Here is an 18,677-nt window from a genome sequence, read left to right on the forward strand (position 1 = left end):
AGGGGACCGCCTCCCTGACTGTCCCCACACTGTCACATGACTACGGCCGTGCCATCACCTGGCAAGGTGTGGATGGAAGATTCCAGAACCAGGTGTGTGATTGCACCAGATGTTTTTGGAAGAGCGAAACCCGGAAGGGACCCTGACGCCACCCGGCTGGAAAAGCTCTCTAAGGAAGAGGCTGGCTGGGTCACAATTTGGGCTGGGAGTGCTGATGTGTGTCTCCCAGGACGGGACAGGCTGGCCGTGATGGCTGCTGACCCCTGGCTGGGAGCAGGGAGCCAGGGCGTGGGGTCCGGTACGTACGTTTTCCCTGAAGATGAAGGCCAGGATGGCCGCCGAGAGCTCCGCCAAGAAGATGATCAGGATGAACAAGAAGAACTGCAAGATGAAGGGGAGGCTGCTGAATCCTGAGGCTGGGGGCCAGGGACCCCAGCTCACGCTCACCCTCACCCTCACGGACGCCCCTTTCCACCCGTCACAAAGCTGGCACAATGCACCGATTTTGCAAAAACAAAGCAGATGTTTTTCATAATAAACATACTGGCCTTTGGAGTCAATAAGGCTGCAATGCAAATATGGGAAAAGTAAACAGACAAGTCTTTCGGGCACATGGCCCCGAGCCGAGGCCCCTTGCCCGGTGTTCGGTCTGAACTGCCTGCCTGGCAGCCCTGGAAGGAGGAGAATGCTGAGCTCCAGGCTCAGGGACCCTGACGCTCCCCAGCCCCAGCCCAGCCTCAGTCCCATTCTGGCGGAGGGGAGTGGGGAGATGTGGGTCGTCAGCTGCAGTGAAGGGGTAAGACTTAGGGAAGGCGGGGGTGTCTATCAAACTGAAATCCCAGGGGCCAGAGTCTGAAACCTAACGGAACCTGCTCTGCTCCACTCACTGCCTCTCCTGATGCTCCCGAGTCAACCAGGGGGCCTCTCGTCTCGGGGTCCCCTCTGCCGGGAAGGTACGTCCTTCCTCAGTCACCAGCTCCTCGTTTGCCAGCCCAGGCGCTCCCCTGCGGCTCCCCCACCCCATCACAGGGCCCCGCAGAGATGTCCCCATGGCAGCGCTGTGCCCCCACTGGGCCCCTATTAAGTGCAGAGGCTACAGCTCAGCATGCTTCCCCAGGCCCGGCCAGCACGGACCCCGGCTCGTGGCTGTCAGATGAAGGAACGAAGCCAGGAGTGACCGACTCGCCATCAGGACCTTGCTGTCCACTCCCTCTCAGGCCCTGGCCCTCCTGGGCGCTGCTTTGAGCCGAGAGCTGTCGGCAGAGAAAGGAAGTGGCTGGGCCTTCACGACCTCGCACTGGTGCCGTTGGCATACGTGGTCTGTGACACTGATAAGAGTTGTCACCCCACCTGCGACCACCAGCAGAGGACTGAGTCCCTGGTGCACAGCCTCTCGGCCGCTTCGGCCAGCTGCCTGAGACCTACTCCCCTGGGTCACTGTCCCAGAGCTGCCAGGCCACTCTGGATGTGCCCAGGCTGGAAGGACACAAAGGGTCCGGGGCTTAGTGTCCGGACACCCTCTGCCTGCCCTGCCATGCTCTGTGTGACGTGGGACAGTCACTCAAACCCCTTCCAGCCTCCTTGTCAGGGAAATGAGGGTGTAACACCCCCTTCGAAGCCCACCTGGGGAACAAGGAAGTGATGGACGTGAAGTGTCGTTAAGTCCTAAGAGAGGCTCTCACAGGAACAGGAGGGAAGCTGCTCCCCAAGCCCCAGCGCCTGGGCCCTAGTGCCCAGCTTCACGGACACTCGTGGGGCCACTGGGGCGCCCTCGGTGTCTCTCTCCTGGATCGTGTTCCTTCGGACAGAAGCAGCGTTGGGCCACTTTATCCTCATCCCGGGAAGATCCCAGTCATGTCCCCTCCCTGACTTTGCAGCTTGCACAGGCTGCCCCAGAAGATCCTGAGGTTCCTCCCGATTGCTTGGGCTTCACACCACCTTTGGGAAGCCCCTGGGATGGATTTCAAAATGACCCACTGGGGATGTGGCCGTGAACACGTCCCCTAGACCCGTCAGATGGTCTGGTCTGGTCTCTTAAAGGCCCACAGCTCCAGAAGAACCCCTGGCTCAGACAGACCAGCCAGCACAGAGCTCCTCCCACACTGTGGTCTTTGGCGGCAGGAGTCTCGCCAGGTTTAAGCTGCCTCCAGCCTGGGCTCTGTACCCGCTCTGCCCCGTCTCTTTTCTGTTTAGCCCCCCACTTCCCCAGGGGAGAAAACAAGCCGGGGAAGGGAATGACTGCCCCAAGGTGAGCAGCTCAAAAATCTCAGAGCAAATCCTTCATCTTAACCCAGCTCGTTTCCCAGTGCCACGCTGCCTCGCCTCTATGCCGAGCCCTGGGGGTCTGCTCCCCACTGGCCAGCCTTGCTGGGGCCAGCTCTGCTGGGGACCCTGGGCTGAGCTGGGGGTTGGGCAGAGATCCCCAACCCCGGGGGCCTGTGACAGAGGGCTTCCTGTGCTCCGGGCCACAGCACCTGCAGTCCATTCCAGCACCCCTGGCCCCGCCCCCACGCACTGGATGGCCCCTGGGTGAGCCAAGTGATGTGTTTTCCACTTCTGTGGCCTCTCTTCCCCCTGACAGTGATGGAGGCTGCTGGCAGGGCTCCTGGCACTTCCATTTTGCTGGTGATGGATGGCCATCCTGTGGTTCCCCATGGCCTCCACGGAGTCCCTCCCTGCCTGGGCCCTCCCGGTGGAGCTGCTGGCAGTCCGCAGGCTGGCCAAGTGTGGCCTCAGAAGTGGCCTCCACCTCGGTGATCGATCCCCGTGGTTTAGATGGCTATAAACTATGAATGAGGCCACGCTCCAGCCTCGCACTCGGCGAGTGCATCTCCCGGGGAGTGTGTGCGGACCAGGATGACTCTGCACAGCTCCAGCGAGACGAGGCAGCAGCGGAGCCCGTGCCCAAGGCCGGTGCGACGTGAGGGCTGCTCAGCGGGTGGCGCTGAACCCAGAGGAAGCAGGGCCTGCCTGAAGGCGAGGGCTGGCATGGTGGTCTCTGGAAAAGCAACGCCAGCTGCTGTCCGCGGAGCGCTTACGACCAAGGTGCTGGGGATCTCACATGGGTCCCTTCACGGAACCCCCTCGGCAGCCTACAGAGGACGCTGCCATTACCCACAGCCCAGTGTGCTGATGGGGAAACTGGGACCCGAGGGGGCAGCGGGCTCAGCACAGAGGCTGCACACCTGGGGTAAACGTGGGTTTCTGGTTCCAGAACACGGCCTCCCAACACCATGTCATCCTGGAGCCCACCAGAGCCTCTAGGGCTTCAGGCTTTCCAACAGCCTGCGGGGTCCCTTGTGGATCAACACCGGTCCCTTTGGCTTCCCCTGTATCACGTGTCCCCATGGGCCAGGAACAGAGCAACGCCGGAGACGGGGAGGAGGAATTACTATCCTCGTTTCAGATAGAAGGAATCTGAGGTGCGGTAACCAGCCTCAGGTCACCCGAACAGGAAGGGGCAGAGCAGTGGTCACCACATCCCTGGCACAGCCTTCTCTCTGCTGCATCCCAGGGCTGTTGACTCGGTGCCAGGTGCTGTGCTAGGTGCTGGCAAACAAACACATACGAGGCAGACACAGTCCTCATCCTCATGGAGTTGACATCGAGCCGAGTTTCATCATTCAGGAAATGAAGTTCATGAGGTGACATTAAAGGATGAACCCGGTAAGGCACTGACGGGGAGAGTGGGCCTCTGCAGAGTAAGGGGGTCTGCAGACCTGCCTGCCATTGCTCCCCGCCTGGGGCAGGGCTCCCCAAATATGGGGACCATGGGGGGCCTTGAGTGTGGGGAAGAGTGAGTCACCTGAAGGAAAGTGCCCGCTGTGCCAACATCACAACAATGCCACTCTGCCGGCTCGCCTTCTCCAGCCCGAGGCCATTTCCTCCTCCTCTTGTCATGTGGAGGTCACCACTGGTCATGTGGAGGGGATCCCCCTTGGCCCCGCCTGATACTTCTTGGGGCGTCCCCAAGTCGGGGCTTTCCCAGGGTTCCTTCGCCTTGGGTTCATCTAACCTCAGTCCACCTGCCCACGGACACACGTGCCAGTGGTTCCCAAGCATCGGATTGACAACACTTGGCCCAGGATGGGAAGACTAACAAAGGGGAGGGGTTGGGACTGCTATTTTGCCTACTGGTGAGTATTTCCAGACTCCTCCAGCCCATCTGCTTACAAGCACATCAGCTTTCAGTTCTCACTTCTAATAAATATTTACCAAATTTATGTACTTCATGTGCCATTCAGCTCATCTATCTCTTTCAAACACACACACACACACACACACACACACACACACACACACGTCTCTTGCTGTTCTCTTTTCCCATTTAGCTTGACTTTGTTATAATTTTTTTTAAAAAAATCGGAATCAAATAAATGGGCCAAAAAAAAATTCCTCTTCAGAGGTAAGCAACCAGGAAAAAAGGATGCCACAGTGTATCAATAACAGGCTGAAACTGACCCACTGTATGTGAAAACGCTGTAAAACTGACCAACAGGAGTGTTTGAAAAAATGTACCCATGACCATTCGGTGATGGGGTCATTGGGCCCACTGGCCTGGGCTCAGGGTCACCGGGACCCTGAGGTTCCAGCCTCAGAGGAGGGGGCGGGATGCTCAGCTAAGCCCCGCCCCCGTCCCTTTTCTCACAGGTCTTTGAGCCAGGGTTCTGGAGGAGCCTCCAGTGCTCCTTGGCCCCTTTCAAGACAAGTCTTCCCTCCCTCCCAGCAGCCTGAGGGAGGGGTCTCAGGCTTCCCTAAGGGGTGGACCCCACATAGGCAGGCCCAGCTTAAAAGAGGAAGTGGCCCTTCTTATTTTTTAGGTCACGAGTCTTTTTGAAAACCATCTAGAAGCTGTGGTGCCTCGTCCCAGAACTTGCATGCGTACACTATATACACACACATACACAGCACACATGCACAGGCACACACACATACAGGCCCTGACATAATATTTTACACATAACTTCAGGTGAGTTTTTAACCACTTGAGTCCACGCTAAGGTAAGAGCCCCTCAGCCCTGGTCTGAGAGGAGACCTGGATCCATGGGTCCCCTGGCTTTGACTTTCCCTGTGACTTCCAGCTAGTGTGTGCCGGGCATCAGAAGGGGGCAAGGAGAAAAGGAAATGGGAGTGGGAGAGAGAGGAGAGGAGAGGAGAGGAGGGGAGGAGAGGTGGCCCAGCTAGGGGAAGTAAAGAGAAAGGGGGAAAGAGACAGGACAGAGGCAAGGAGCAATCAGAGGAGAGGTAGGAAAGGCAGTAGAAATAGAAACCAAGAGATGGAGAGAGGGGTGGGGGGGGGGGGAGAGAGAGAGAGAGAGAGAGAGAGAGAGAGAGAGAGAGAGAGAGAGAGAGAGAAGCAGAGAAAGAGCGAGCAAAGATGAAGCAACAGAGATGAGACTGAGGAGAGACAAAAGGGAGGAATAAAGGCAATAGAAGAAAGGAGTGGGAAGGGGCTACTTTGAGGGTCGGTGGGCTGGACTGAGCCACGCCAGGACTTCATTCTCTCTCGGGGCAAACTTCATCCTGGGCCTTGGTCTCCTAGGAACTGAGACGGCCAGTCCAGATGGCAGGCTCAGAGGGAGCCACTAAGCTCGCTGCCTCCCCAGCCCCGAGCCTGGCTTGGCTTCAGAGATGAGCCCGTTAACAATGATGTGCCCTGGAAGGGCGGTTCAGGGTGTCCTGGGACCAGTACCCAGCTCCCTTTCAAGTCCTGGGAGCTCCCCAAGCCCAGATTTCCCCTGCACCATCCGACACTGCACAGAGTTTTCCACCAGGGGGCGCCCACGGGCTTCTTTGTTTCTCTCTCAATGTAAAGTTTGCAGTGTATGAGACTGAAGGCCAAAGGGACCCAAGGCTTCAGTGTCACGCATTTCACAGCGGATTTCATGTTGTCTCTGAGACGTGGGCCTCTCAGTGTGACAGTGGGGGCCAGTGAGTGAGTCCTAGTCTGTGGAGGAGGCACTGTGCCAGGTCTCTGCCACTCAGAGTGCGGGCAGGAGCAGCCAGAGCCTTGCTAGGAAGTCCTCCTGGTGACCCGCCCGGACCTTCCTATGGCTTCACTCCCTACCACCCACTCGCCATCCACACACCCTTCTCTATGCAGGGCTGCTTTTCACTGAACCCACAGCAGTGCTGGGCTCACCTCACAAGTTCTCCTAGCCGGGGGGGCTCACAGGACCCCGCAGCAAGGAGAGAACCCACCCACCAAGGCCAGGAAGGTGAGCAAAAGCCCAAAGAACCACAGCTCATGGGACTACCACAGACATCTACCCTTTCTCTTGTTTGGCTACCACCGACAGCTGAGCTGGTCGGCTCCTTGCTCACTTAACAAGCAGAGTCTGAGGCTCAGAGAGGTTCAGAAACTAGACGAGAGCCACATCCTTCGTTAGGGGGCAGAGCAGGGTGCACACTCCAACCAGGTCTGCCTGCTGCCCGGCCCATCCTTATGGGACCAACGCCTCCCCGTGCCCACGAGGGAGGGACAGCCATTCTTGGCCCTCATGCGTGAACTATGTGGCCCATAGGAACAGCCCAAGGACTATTTACTTAATAAAGTAAAGAGGAAGCTGATGAGGCCATATCATTCCTGTCTTAGAACTGGAAATGCAAACGGTAATTCACCCCATAGCTGTCTTAGCTCTTGTACCAAGGACGGGATTACCTATTGAAGTTCTTAAAAGCAAGCAAATAGATAACATTCTCTGTTGACAATGCCATGGAGGAGCCTGGCTGTTTGGGCCTGCAGGTTGAGGCCCCTCTCCACTTGGAGGCAGCTTGCCCACACAGCCTGCGTGGCCCAGCACAGAGTGAGATCTGGAAGCTGGGGCTGCAAGGCCACATGGGAAAGACTCCGGGAGAATGGCCTGCGTGGCCCTGACCTCAGGGTGAGTCCTTGCAGCGCAGGCTCAGGGCCCCGTGGTGGGCGGGGGTGGTTTTTTTGGGGGGGGCAGTACTCACAAACAGCAGCAGACACTTGTTCTCCCGGATGGCCCCGCAGCAGCCCAGGAAGCCTAGCAGGAACAGCAGCCCCCCCATCGCCAGCAGGATGTAGACGCCCGTGATGAGCAAGGGGTTGGCGGCCACGATCTCTCGGAAGCCGGTGGGATCCACCATGACCCAGATGCCGATGCCCAGCAGACAGGCCCCGCCCAGCTGCTCACAGGGCAGTCAGGAGGGAGAGAGGGGGAGAAACAGAAGAACAGAGCTCATTTGCTGCAAGGGCCAGTATCCCAGCACCGCTGGTCACTGCTCCGCGTCTTCCTACTTACTCTGGCTTGGTCTAAGCCCAGCCTCTGCCCAGCCCCACCTCGGCCTGCTGAGAACCATGTGTGTGGAGTTGAATTGCTACTTTTAAATTCCCTTTCAATATCAGAGCTGCAGGATAAGGAGGTCACCTAGTCCAACCCTCAGATTCCACACTGAGCCCCACAGGGGGCCAACGACTTGATGACGGTAACACACAGTTTTGAGAGCTCTGGCCTCCCTGTCTCCAGCCCCAAGGACACTCACCAAACTCCCGGAACATGCACTGACACCTACACTGTGCCTGCGCCCTGCCAGGGACAGGCAAACACAGACAGAAGCCATTCCTTCTGCCTTCTCCTCCCCCCTCAGGTTGGCCTCCCCACTCTCCAATCTGTACCCGGAAAGCCTTCGTGTCCATGTCTTTGGCTGCATGGACCATCTCTCTATGCCTTACTCATCTCTGGAGAAGAGGCAGCATAGCTCAGAGAAAGGGCTGTGGCACTTCTCAGCTGTGTGGCCTTGGGTAAGTGGCTTAACCTCTCTGAAGGTCAGCTTCCTCGTGGTTCAGGAAAAAGATAGTAATCCCCGTCTCCCAAGGAAGAAAGGACAGGATGGATATAAATGTACTTAGCAGGTTTCAATAAATATCCATTCCATTTGTCCTGGGCACAGAGTATTGGAAACGGATCAGCTGCAGGAGAGCCAGCTTGGCATTGTTGGGTTTTTGAAGGCTGTAAAGTGTCTGAAATCCCTGTGTGGTGCGGGGGCCTGAAGCATGAGTGACAGATGGTGGTAGGAGCAAACTGCCGAGCTCTGGCTTGGCTGAGCGGGGTCTGCAAGCTGCGGGGAAGCGCTGCACAGTTTGGGGCAAGAGATGATATTTTAGGTACAGTTAGGGCTGGGGTGGGGTGGAGGGGCTGGAGGCACCCGGCAGTGGGAAGAGAGAGGAAGGCAAAACCGGCAATTCTGCCTCTGTCAGTGGTTTTGACCAGCCTCCAGTAGGACCTGCTGGTGGAGGGGTGGGGTCTGCCCCCTGAGTGCTGAGGTCCGCTGCAAGGAGGGCTTGATCACAGACTGAGCTGCCCAGATGACTCCGCCCACATCAGCTGGAGACCCTGGGGCTGGCCGGAGGTCCCCCAGCTTAGAAACTGGGTCTAAAATTCAAATCTGTCGGGCTTCCTGCTCTTCAGAATGGTGGGGCAGGGGAGGGAACCCAGGACGGTTGCTGAGAGGTATAAAAAAATGGATGGAGAGCCAGACACAGCCGGCCTTACCAGAAAGGGGCCTCTTTTTCATAGTGGCCTCCCCTCGAGGACACTGGTGGACCTTGCATCATCCAGGTCTTGCCTGCACTAAGATCAAAGGCTCAGGGAGGTCAGGAAAGCCTGCAGGGGCCCAGGATGCTGGGGGCATGGCTCTCTCCTGGGAAAGGCCAGGGACCTAAGCAGAGCCTTGGGGGCTGCCAGCAGGTGGGCAGTGCTGCGGCCAGCTGAGCACTGGGGGCTCTGTCCGTCATAGGTGGGATGGGGTGGGGCTCAGCTATTGAGTGCTGACGCATGGCAGGCACTTCCTCATCTTGCTTAATTTTTAAAAATACCTGTTGAGGTGGGTAATGAAGGGATGAAGATACTGAGGTTCAGAGAGGTGAAGGTGTTTCAAATCACCTAGCTCAGTGGTCGGCAAACTCATTAGTCAACAGAGCCAAATATCAACAGTACGATTGAAATTTGAGAACCAAATTTTTTAAACTTAAACTTCTAAAGCCACTTCAAAATAGACTCGCCCAGGCCGTGGTAGTTTGTGGAAGAGCCACACTCAAGGGGCCAAAGAGCAGCATGTGGCTCGCTTATCATAGCTGATACGATGCTAAGCCTGGCTTGGAATCTCGGTCTCCCAGTTCTGGAGAGGTTTCTAATTCCATCAGGCTGCCCTCCAGCTGACGTCTGTAATGCTCTGGGGGTCGGGCTAGGTGGGGTTCCCTCTGCTGTCCTCTGATCATCCATCTCCTCCTTTCCCCAAATCCATTAGGGCTCAGATCCCAAGACAGTGGCCAGGACCGAGGCCCTCACTCTTTGTCAGAGGAGCCGGACCATCCCGGGCCCACCAACAATATCCCTCCTAGGATGGCGGGCTTTCTGGAGTGGGGTGGGCATGGCCAGGGTCTCCCATCCCAAGACCTGCTTCTTGCGCTGGCCCCTGTGCCCGTCCTGGGACTCAGCCCAATGTGACTATTTCCCAGCAGCAGTTAGTTCTGCCGGCTCCGCTGAGGTCTAGGGAGACCCCGGGCATGTCCCAGGAGTACTTACAAATATGAAGAAATTGAAAACGAACATCAGGTACTTCATGCAGCTCAGACAGTCACCTTCCATGGCTCCACCTGCAAAACAGCAGGGCTCCTCAGGCTCCCACGGGCTGCTCTGCCCCTCCTTCCTCCCTGCAGTCCGGCCACCAGGCGGCCCCTCTACTTGCCCCTCCTTCCTCCCTGCCACCCAGTCACCAGGCGGCCCCTCTACCTGCCCCTCCAGACCTCAACCGGCTGCATTAGCTGTTGTTCCCTGTCAGGAGCGGTAAGGACTCTGATGTGGAGGATTTCTGAGTGGGAAGATGAGTGGATGCAGTGGTTCTCAAACTGGGTCCCTGCAACTAACCATATCCTAAAGCTATTTTTAAAATATATATATATATATATATATATATATATATATATATATATATATATATGTATGTATATATATTATTTTTTTAAAATTTTTTATAGAGAGGAAGGGAGAGGGATAAAAAGTTAGAAACATCGATGAGAGAGAAACACTGATCAGTGCCTCCTGCACACTCCCTATTGGGGATGTGCCCGCAACCAAGGTACATGCCCTTGACCAGAATCGAACCTGGGACCCTTGAGTCCGCAGGCCGACGCTCTATCCGGTCAGGGCTCCTAAAGCTCTTCTTCATCAAAGAAGTTGTTGGTCATAAAACGTCAGGGCAGCACTAATGTGTTCCAACACCCTCACACTGGAGATGAGAAAACTGAGGCTGAGAAAGGGAAAGGGGGTTTGGCCAAGTTCCCAAACCAACTACTGGAGGATCTGGGACGGAAGCTCCGTTTCCTGAAGCCCAGGCCAGTGCCCATGGACACACTACAGATCCGACGTTTTACTTGTTGATTTTGGTAGCACACACCTCCCACTGTTAGAATGCACACTCCGTAAAAGCCCGGACCTGTTACTGCCACGTTCCCAGGGCCCCGAGCAGCGCCTGGCACATGGCAGGTCCCTGGTTCATATGTCTGAATGAATGAATGAATGAATGGTGGGAAGAGAGAACAGAGATAGAGGACAACGGTCAGCAAATCAAAGACATAGATCAAGACAGGTCAGCAAGAGAGAGAGGAAGATGGAGAACGACAGAGAAAGAGCGAGAGAGCAGGAAGTGATACAGGGGGAGACAGACGGACTGAAAGCGTGGCGAGGGAGAGGGGCACAGCGTGAGGGGGAGGCAGCTGCTGGCTTATCACCTGGGCAGTTCTTCCGGCGTCAGCAGAACAGCGTCTTCGGTCAGAGGGGCTGCTGTCTGGTTCTGTTATTGGCCCAGCTTGTCCTATAAGGGAACATATTCAATTACTATAGGAGGTCATTAAGGAACAGCCATGTTCAAGGCGCTGTTTATGAAAAACCGCTCTTTGGACACACACTCAGGCAAGTGCCTCGCTCCTCCAGGCCCATTAGGGCTAATGAAAAGCCCTCAGCACCTGGGCCCCTCCGGCTGCAGAGGCCGGCAGGAGGGCTGGCGGGGATGCCCTCTCTCCGCCCAGATGGCAGCTCTAGGTGCCCCTGCTGGGGCTGCGGGGGGAACATTTTCAAAAGGCTTGCAATTTCTGGAACGGCCTCATCTACGCTGCCACCCTGCGTGTGGCTGATGAGCTAGGAGGAGACAATGGGCATGGGTGGCCCATGCACTTGGATGCCACCTGGCTGCCACCTAGGCATCTGCAATGATGCCTCAGTAGTGAGTGCCAGCGTGGCCCTGTCCATCAGAGCCCTTCCCCAGGTACCCTGTCTCCCCTGGAAGTGAAATCTGGTGTTGGAAAGGATTCCGTAGCTTTGCATAAGGACCTGCCAGAAGGGTCCTTCAGAGAGTCAGCCCCCAGCAGTGGAGATGGAGGTCTGGTTTCAGCAGTCAAATGTGCCCAGGTGGGAAGTCCGGTTCTACCAGACTCATGGGGGAACTCCATAGCTGGGTCCTGCTCAAATGTTAGGCTAGAGGACAAGTTTCAGGGGAGAGCTGAGGCCCGGGAGGTTGGACTGCGGTGCATCCCCACCGGGGGGGACAAGGGAGACAGGAAGAATTTCTGGGTCTCAAGTGCCCATTCACATTCCTTCTTCCCATCCAGGTCAGTCCATGCTCACTCCATTGCCGCTTCTTCGGCATAGCCTGGCACACCTCGCTGGGCACAGCTGCCTGGGCCAGCTCCCTGAGACCTTTACAAAGTCACTTCCCTCCCTGAGTTGCTCAATCTCCTCTGAAAACTGGGGTTCTCCATTTTGAAGCCAAAGGTGGTTGTAGGAATTCATGATCTGAGACATAAAATGAGCCGATGTGATAGGAAAACACCTTGGAACCAGTAAAGCACAGCTGCCAGGGGCAGCATCATCACAGATGGGAAATAAGTGGATGCTCGAGCCAGATCCACCAGTTACCAATGGAGGTGAGCGCGGGAGAGGACCGTGGGCATATGGCTCACTTGGGATGGGTAAAAACATCTTTCCCCTAAAGGCCCCATATTCAAATCAATGTTTACAGTGCTCTGATAACTGAACCGAGTAATAACTAATAATATTGAGCAATTACCACGTACGAGACTATGCTAAGCCTTTCTCCTTCTTCTCTTATTTAATCCTCACCGAGGAAGTGGGTGCATTTTGTCATTTACAGATGAGGAAACGGAGGCTCAGAGAATGTAATTAACTGGCCTGGCTTTATTCACACGGTTAGGAAGGCATGGCCATGATTGAGGCCCAAGTTTGCTGGACTCCAAACCAGAGCTCCTGACAAAACACCAGTCCATGGACCTGGTACCAGAGAGAGGACGTGAGAAAGAGCAAGCGCTATGCCTCCGTCCCCAAGTCTCCAACCCAGTGCTGCTCTGCCCCTCAATCAGGCAACAAGGCAGAATCCCAGGGACCAGCTAGCATCCCTCCTGTGCCAGCTAGAGGCCTCTGGGGGGTAACCCAAAACTGCCACTCCTTGACAGATGGGGGCCCTGAGTCCCAGAGAGGGGCAGAGACAGGGCGAGGTCACGCAGCGCCTCCGGGGTCTCCTCTGCAGGCCCCTGCCAAGGCCAGACAGCTTTATTAATCTTGCCCCTCCCACTGCCCCAGATGGCGCCTCGGTCCCATCTGCACAGAGCGGGGTCCTCTGATTAAGAAGGACAGCTCAGCTCATAAATCACTCCTTTCACTTTCACTGCCCCCAGGCCCCAGACATGCTTTCTGGAGAGAGAGAAAAGAAGACAAGTGGACATAAGCCATGGAGAAGCCCCCATCAGAGGAAGCAAATGGTAAGTGTGGGCTGCTGGAGAGTGAGGAACGTCCTGCCAGGTGAGGGCGCTGTGGTGCAGGAGCGGCCTCACCTCCAAACCCCAGGTTCCAGCCAGCAGGGTCTCTGCCCTGACAAGCTGAGGCCTGGGCCACCCTCCTCAGCTCCTTGTTTCCTCATCTGTGCCATGGGGTTTCTCAATCTAACTCCCAGGGTCCTGGAGAGAAGTGAAGGAGATGATGACGGTGAAAGCACTTTAGTGGCTACACATCCAGTCACTTCCTTCCTGGGTGTGCCAGACACCTACTAATGCCAGCCCTGGGCTTGATCCAAGGCACAGACACCAAGGACTTGCTCAAGTCTAGGGAGAGGCAATAACCGGGTACTTGGAGGGGAGTGTTTACAGCCATCAACCTAGTGCTCTGGGCATGCCCAGCAGGAGAGAGAAAGGGCTGGAGGGGATGATAGAAGCTGGGGAGGCCTGTGTGTGGGGAGGACAGGGAGGGCCAACATTTGTGGGCTCAATGATAAGACACTGTGCCAGGGGCCATTACCAACAACTGTCTTACTTGATCCTTGAAAAAACTCTGCAAAATAGATATTATCATCACTCCCTTTCACAGAAGAGGGGAGAAAGTCTCCCACGGGCCAGAAAGGTCTTAGAGCCGGAACCGACACCAGGTTTTAAGAGCCACGTTTTCCTTCATCAGGATGGGAGGAGGCTGGTCAGAATAACAATGATTCTAGCCGTCAGGCTCAGGGGGGAGGACATGTTTGCGCTCTGGCTGTGCCTGCTGGGCCTCATCCCGGAGACAGACGGTCTGATAAACAAGCAATTGGCCCTAAATCCTGGAGTGCCTGGCAATGGCACGCACATGGGGACACGGACACAGCTGAGTGGGGGATAAAATCTAATTAGGCTCTTGGGAGTGGTGCCTGGAGGGTTAACGGCAGCAGGCAACCTGCCTTGGATGCGGTGGGATCCTAAATGACAGTTCCCCCAGACCCACAGAATTGTTACTGTCCAGGGGGGCAAAGCAGAGCATATCCGTGGCATCTGGGAAGGATGTGTCTCTGGTCTAGGAGCTGAGGCAGTACGTGGGCGCTCAGTCCGTGCCACAAGCCCTTCCCTCTGTCCCACCCGGAACTTGCATATGCTGCTTCCATCATAGAATCTCCAAAGAAGAACGCGCCTTGGTGAAGGGTAACTCCGATGCCGGCCTTTCACATGGGGGATGCCGAGGCCCAGAGAGGGACAGGGTCTTGCCTAACGTCACACAGCAGGGCTGGAACCGGGAGCTGCTGGCCGTAAGCCTGCTGCTTTCCCTCCACTCAGCCAGCCACCTAAGATGGACATCTTACTTTATCTGGACTTCCAGAAGCTACTTTCCTATATTGCCTCACTGAATTGTCCCAACCACCCATGGTCCAGGAGATGGACACTCGTGCTTTACAAGAGAGGAAACTGAGGCTCAGAGATGCACAATCCCTGGCCCAGGGTATCACAGGAGGTTGGAGAAACTGCTGGGACAAAGCAGGGTTCCTCATCCTTCCCTGGCTGTTCTCAAAGGTGTGGCCTCCGGGACCTAGGCCTGCTGATCCCCAGAGTGACCATTGGCAATCCAGGGCACCCTGGATTGGACATATGGACCTGGGCTGGACTCAAGCCACAGGAAGTGCTCCTCCCAAACCCAGGCAGTGGGTCTGTGTTCCTGCCTTTGAATGGAGACGGCCTAATGCAAAGGCCTCTGGGAACAAAGGTTCTGCGTCCTCTTGCAAAGACTTTTACTTGCCCCAGTCCCGGCGCTGGAGGCAAGGCAACCTGGGCAATCTGAACTTGGTCACGAGCAAGAACGGTGGAGGTCACTCTGTGTATCAGGAGCAGGATTTGGCCTCAGAACAGGAGTCCAAGCTCAGGGTGATGCCCACCAGCGGAGAGTAGCTGAGGCAGCATGAGGGACTGGGTTGCAGGGCTGGGAGGGACAAAGGAGGGGGGAGGGAGGAGGGAGGACACCCTCGGCCTCCTGAGGCTGATCCTGCCCTGTCCTTCGCCCCTGCTGAGCCCTCCAGGGAAGTTTCCCTGACCGCCATCCTGGTGACCTGGGGAAAGGTGGGTGTAAGAAGGACACGAGCAGACATTCCCAGGGCCCAGGGAGGACAGGTGCAGTCGGGCACACTCGGGAAATCCTGCTGGTTGTGCGGGCACACTCGGGCTCTGGGTGATGGCATGGTCATCGAGGGGATGGGAAAGGTGGCCCGCTCAGCCGCCCAGGATGGAACGGGCAGGAGTGTGCCCTCTGGTTGTGTCATTGCTGTCAGACTTTCCCCAACAGACAGAAGCCTTCCGTGGTCGGCGCAGTGCTCCCACCTCAGAGTCCCCTCAGCATACGAAGGGTACTGGACGGAATGCTATCCATATAATAACTGCCCCTGCTTCACGTGTGCCAGGAGCCATGCTGAGCAGGGTTCCAACATCATCCACACAAAGCGAATTATCCTCGCGTTACTGAGGCTCAGAGGACATGGGCGAGCTCCCCGTGCTGGCCCAGCTGGCAAGGGGCAGGACTGGGAGTCAGACCCCAGAGGGCACACTGCTGCGAAGAGCTAGGAACCCTGCTGGTGGACGGGCTATTAGACAACATGCTCACAGCAAAAGCAAGTGGTGAAGAGAAGGGGACTGGCTGACACGAGTCCTGGGTTCGAGTCCACATGATGGAAACTGGGCGAAGCCTGCCCTCCCTCTGACCTTTGTGTCCTGTGGCCGCGTTCTATGGACAACTGCATCTCCATGCCTCGAATGAGGAGCATGAACCTCAGCCTCCCCTCCCAGCAAGCACGCATGGTCTCCCAGCCCACATTTCACCCTCCCTCAGGGCTTGGAGCTGCAAGAAGCCCTTTGACAAACTTGGTAATTCCACCCAAAATATGCAGGGCTGTTGCTAGAGCAACCTGGCTGCTACCCAGCCTGGATTTAAACATTTAATGGCTCCAGGGGCATTAAGGGGGCCTGGGAACTAGGTGGGAAAGGGCACAGGTCTGAGCAGGGGTGAGGGGGCCAGAGCAACCCCCGTACCCCATGCCCATTCTGCAGAGAAGGGTGCCAAGGCTCCTGGCTTCTGTTGCTGTACTTATCCTGTCAGATCAGATCACACAGGGCAAAGCAGATCCTGGCTGGCACCCAGGGAGTGGGTGAGATACAGAACCCCACTGTTGGGGGTAATGGGAGGTGTGTCCCAGGGGAATTTCTCTTTTGCAAGCAGACAAAGAAAATCTACTTTCTTCTTACGTGCCTACTGTGTGCAGTTCTCATATTCATTGTTCTCAGAACCTCTATAATTCTGAGGCAGGCCTATTATTATTTCCAATTGTCAGCGGAGATAACTAGGATCAGAGACATGCAGTGACTCGCCCAAGGTCACACAGCCACTGACTGGCAAACTTAAACCTCAGGTGTTGTGGCTCCAAAGTGAGTGCTCTTTCTGTTCCATCTATCAGGAGTCAGGGCCAGAAACACCGCTGATAGCTGATAACAGTAATGGCTAGCATGTATGAATTCCTTTCTACGGGCCGGACACTGCTGAGGGCTAACCCACTGAACCCTCACAACGACCTTGTGAGGTGGGCTCTGTTGCCCCCGTGTTACAGATGTGACAACTGAGTCCCAGAGAGAGGAAGCAACAGATGGAGATCACAGGTAAGCAGGGGCACTGGGATTCAGGCCTCAGCAGTCCGCGCTTCCTCTAGCTCTTTTTTTTTTTTTTTTTAGAAAGGTGTTAACAATAACAAACCTGCCGAGAAGAGACAGGTTTGGCTCAGTGGATAGAGCGTCTGCCTGCGGACTGAAAGGTCCCAGGTTCGATTCCAGTCAAGGGCATGTATCTTGGTTGCAGGCACATTTCCAGTAGGGGGTGTGCAAGAGGCAGCTGATCGATGATTCTCTCTCATCGATGTTTCTAACTCTCTATCCCTCTCTCTTCCTCTCTGTAAAAAATCAATAAAATATATTAAAAAAACAATAACAAACCAATCAACTGATATAACTTAAAATCTCTTTTCATCTGGTACTATGTCCACACCCTCCAAAGTTGGATAGGAGAATGATTGACAAACCGCGGCTCGAGAGCCACATGAAGCTCTTTGGCCCTTTGAGTGTGGCTCTTCCACAAAATACCACATACCCTAGTAATTAAGTTAATAACAATGTACCTACCCATATAGTTTACGTTTTTAAAAATTTGGCTCTCAAAAGAAATTTCAGTCGTTGTAATGTTGATATTTGGCTCTGTTGACTAATGAGTTTGCTGACCCCTGGTAGGACAGCAAGAGGACATGCTTCGGCACTTAGCAACAAGGATGAATCCATTCAAGTCCTGGCTTCAGTGACGTGCTCTAAGCATAAGACACATTCATACAAGCTCATGCAATACACACAGAGCCACACAGACACAGACAGACAGATAAAGAGATGCATAGACAATGGACAGATATATATAGACACACAGACAGAGCTAGCCACATGTCATCTTGACGTGTACTGCTTAAGTAGCGCAGCTCCTCCTGGCACCTAACCAAATTCCCTCCTACGTTACTTCACTCACAACGCAACTCTTTGCATCGATACTCAGTTACAGCTCCCTAAGCCCTTCTATTTTTATGCTCTTGCTGATCCTCAAAGCCATCCACTGAGGCAAGCAGGGCAGAGATGATCTCTATGGGAGGGGGGCCCAGGGCAGTTAAGGAGCTTTCGGAGTTGAAGCGGCCTCTGTTGGAGGTGGGCTTTAGTCAGCTGTCGTGCCTTGTTTGTGAGCAGATGTCAAGGCTTCTTCCATGACACCAGGTTGCTGTCGGTTTCACTTTGTCTGCTCCTATCGGCAATGAACTTCCTTGGACCTCAGCCTGTCCGTGTTTAGTGAGGGGACTTCACTAGTCCTGGCTCATCTCCCCGCTGCCTCTTAGAGTCAGGAGTTCCTGGGTTACCCTGAAGCTCCCCCACCAGAGCAGGGTTCCTCTCTGAGGGCAGACTGGCAAGGCGTCCCCCCCCTGAACCCCCAGAGCCCAGGAACTGTCACGGAGCAGGCACCCCCACCCCGCAGCCTCACGTCCACGGTTACACTTGCTTGGCAATAAATATTAGAGACACGGGGTCTTCCCAGGGCAACTGCAATGGATTCTAGTCACCTGGTCCGAATTAGGGAGGAATGACTACAGGTATTTAAAGCTCAAGTCGTGACGAGCAAACCACCGAAAACAGAGAGACCGTGACAGCATGCTCCACGTGGCTAGAGAAAAGCCTGGAGAAAAGGAATCAAAGGGCAAAGCAGGGGCCGGGGCTTGAGAACACGGGAAGCTGGAGTCAGAGAGCCCCGTTTTCTTTCCTCCCCATAAAACATCATCCCGGGGTGGGGGTGGGGGGAGAGGGGGTCCTAATATAAGGTGACAGGAGAAGACCTGACTTTGGGTGGTGGGAAATATACAGATCTTGTAACATACAACCCCACACCTGAAACCTATATGTTCATGTTGACCAATGTCACCCCAATTTATTTAATAAATAAAAAAGCATCATCCCAGCTGCTCGCAGGAGCCCTGAAGCAGGAAAGGTGGGTCAGGGAAGAGGCTGGGCTTGGATGGAGACAGGTCTGGGCCTCAGACCAGGGGGAACATGGAGCTGCTGCATCTCTGCACGGAGTCGGCTCATCAATTCCACCAAATGGCATTTTTGCAGCCAGAAAGGATGCTGGCAATCCCGCCAGGAGCCTCGGGGATGAGCAAGTATACGTCACACTAAGCTCCCGAAGGTTTCTGCTTCCTTTTGACAAAATAATAAGATAATAATATGAAGAAATAAAACGTCTCCAGGCCTTGGTTTCTTCATCTGTAGAATGGGACAGAAATCCCCC

General features: G+C 55.3%; 1 protein-coding gene across 4 annotated transcripts in view; it reads right to left on the reverse strand.

Annotated features, from left to right (window-relative positions):
- The window catches only part of TSPAN18 (tetraspanin 18), a 139,336-nt gene that overhangs the window by 7,303 nt on the left and 113,356 nt on the right, over positions 1-18,677 (reverse strand). For all 4 annotated transcript variants that reach the window (XM_084894499.1, XM_084894496.1, XM_084894497.1 and 1 more), the window contains 4 exons: positions 10,757-10,839; positions 9,552-9,622; positions 6,958-7,152; positions 307-381 (listed from right to left, as the gene is read on the reverse strand). In XM_084894499.1, coding sequence (XP_084750625.1) covers positions 307-381; positions 6,958-7,152; positions 9,552-9,614 — 333 coding nt within the window. In that variant the 5' untranslated portion in view covers positions 9,615-9,622; positions 10,757-10,839. The remainder of the gene's footprint in view (positions 1-306; positions 382-6,957; positions 7,153-9,551; positions 9,623-10,756; positions 10,840-18,677) is intronic.

Source organism: Pipistrellus hanaki, assembly GCF_964339955.1.
Source record: "Pipistrellus hanaki genome assembly, chromosome: 9".
Lineage (NCBI taxonomy): Eukaryota > Metazoa > Chordata > Mammalia > Chiroptera > Vespertilionidae > Pipistrellus > Pipistrellus hanaki.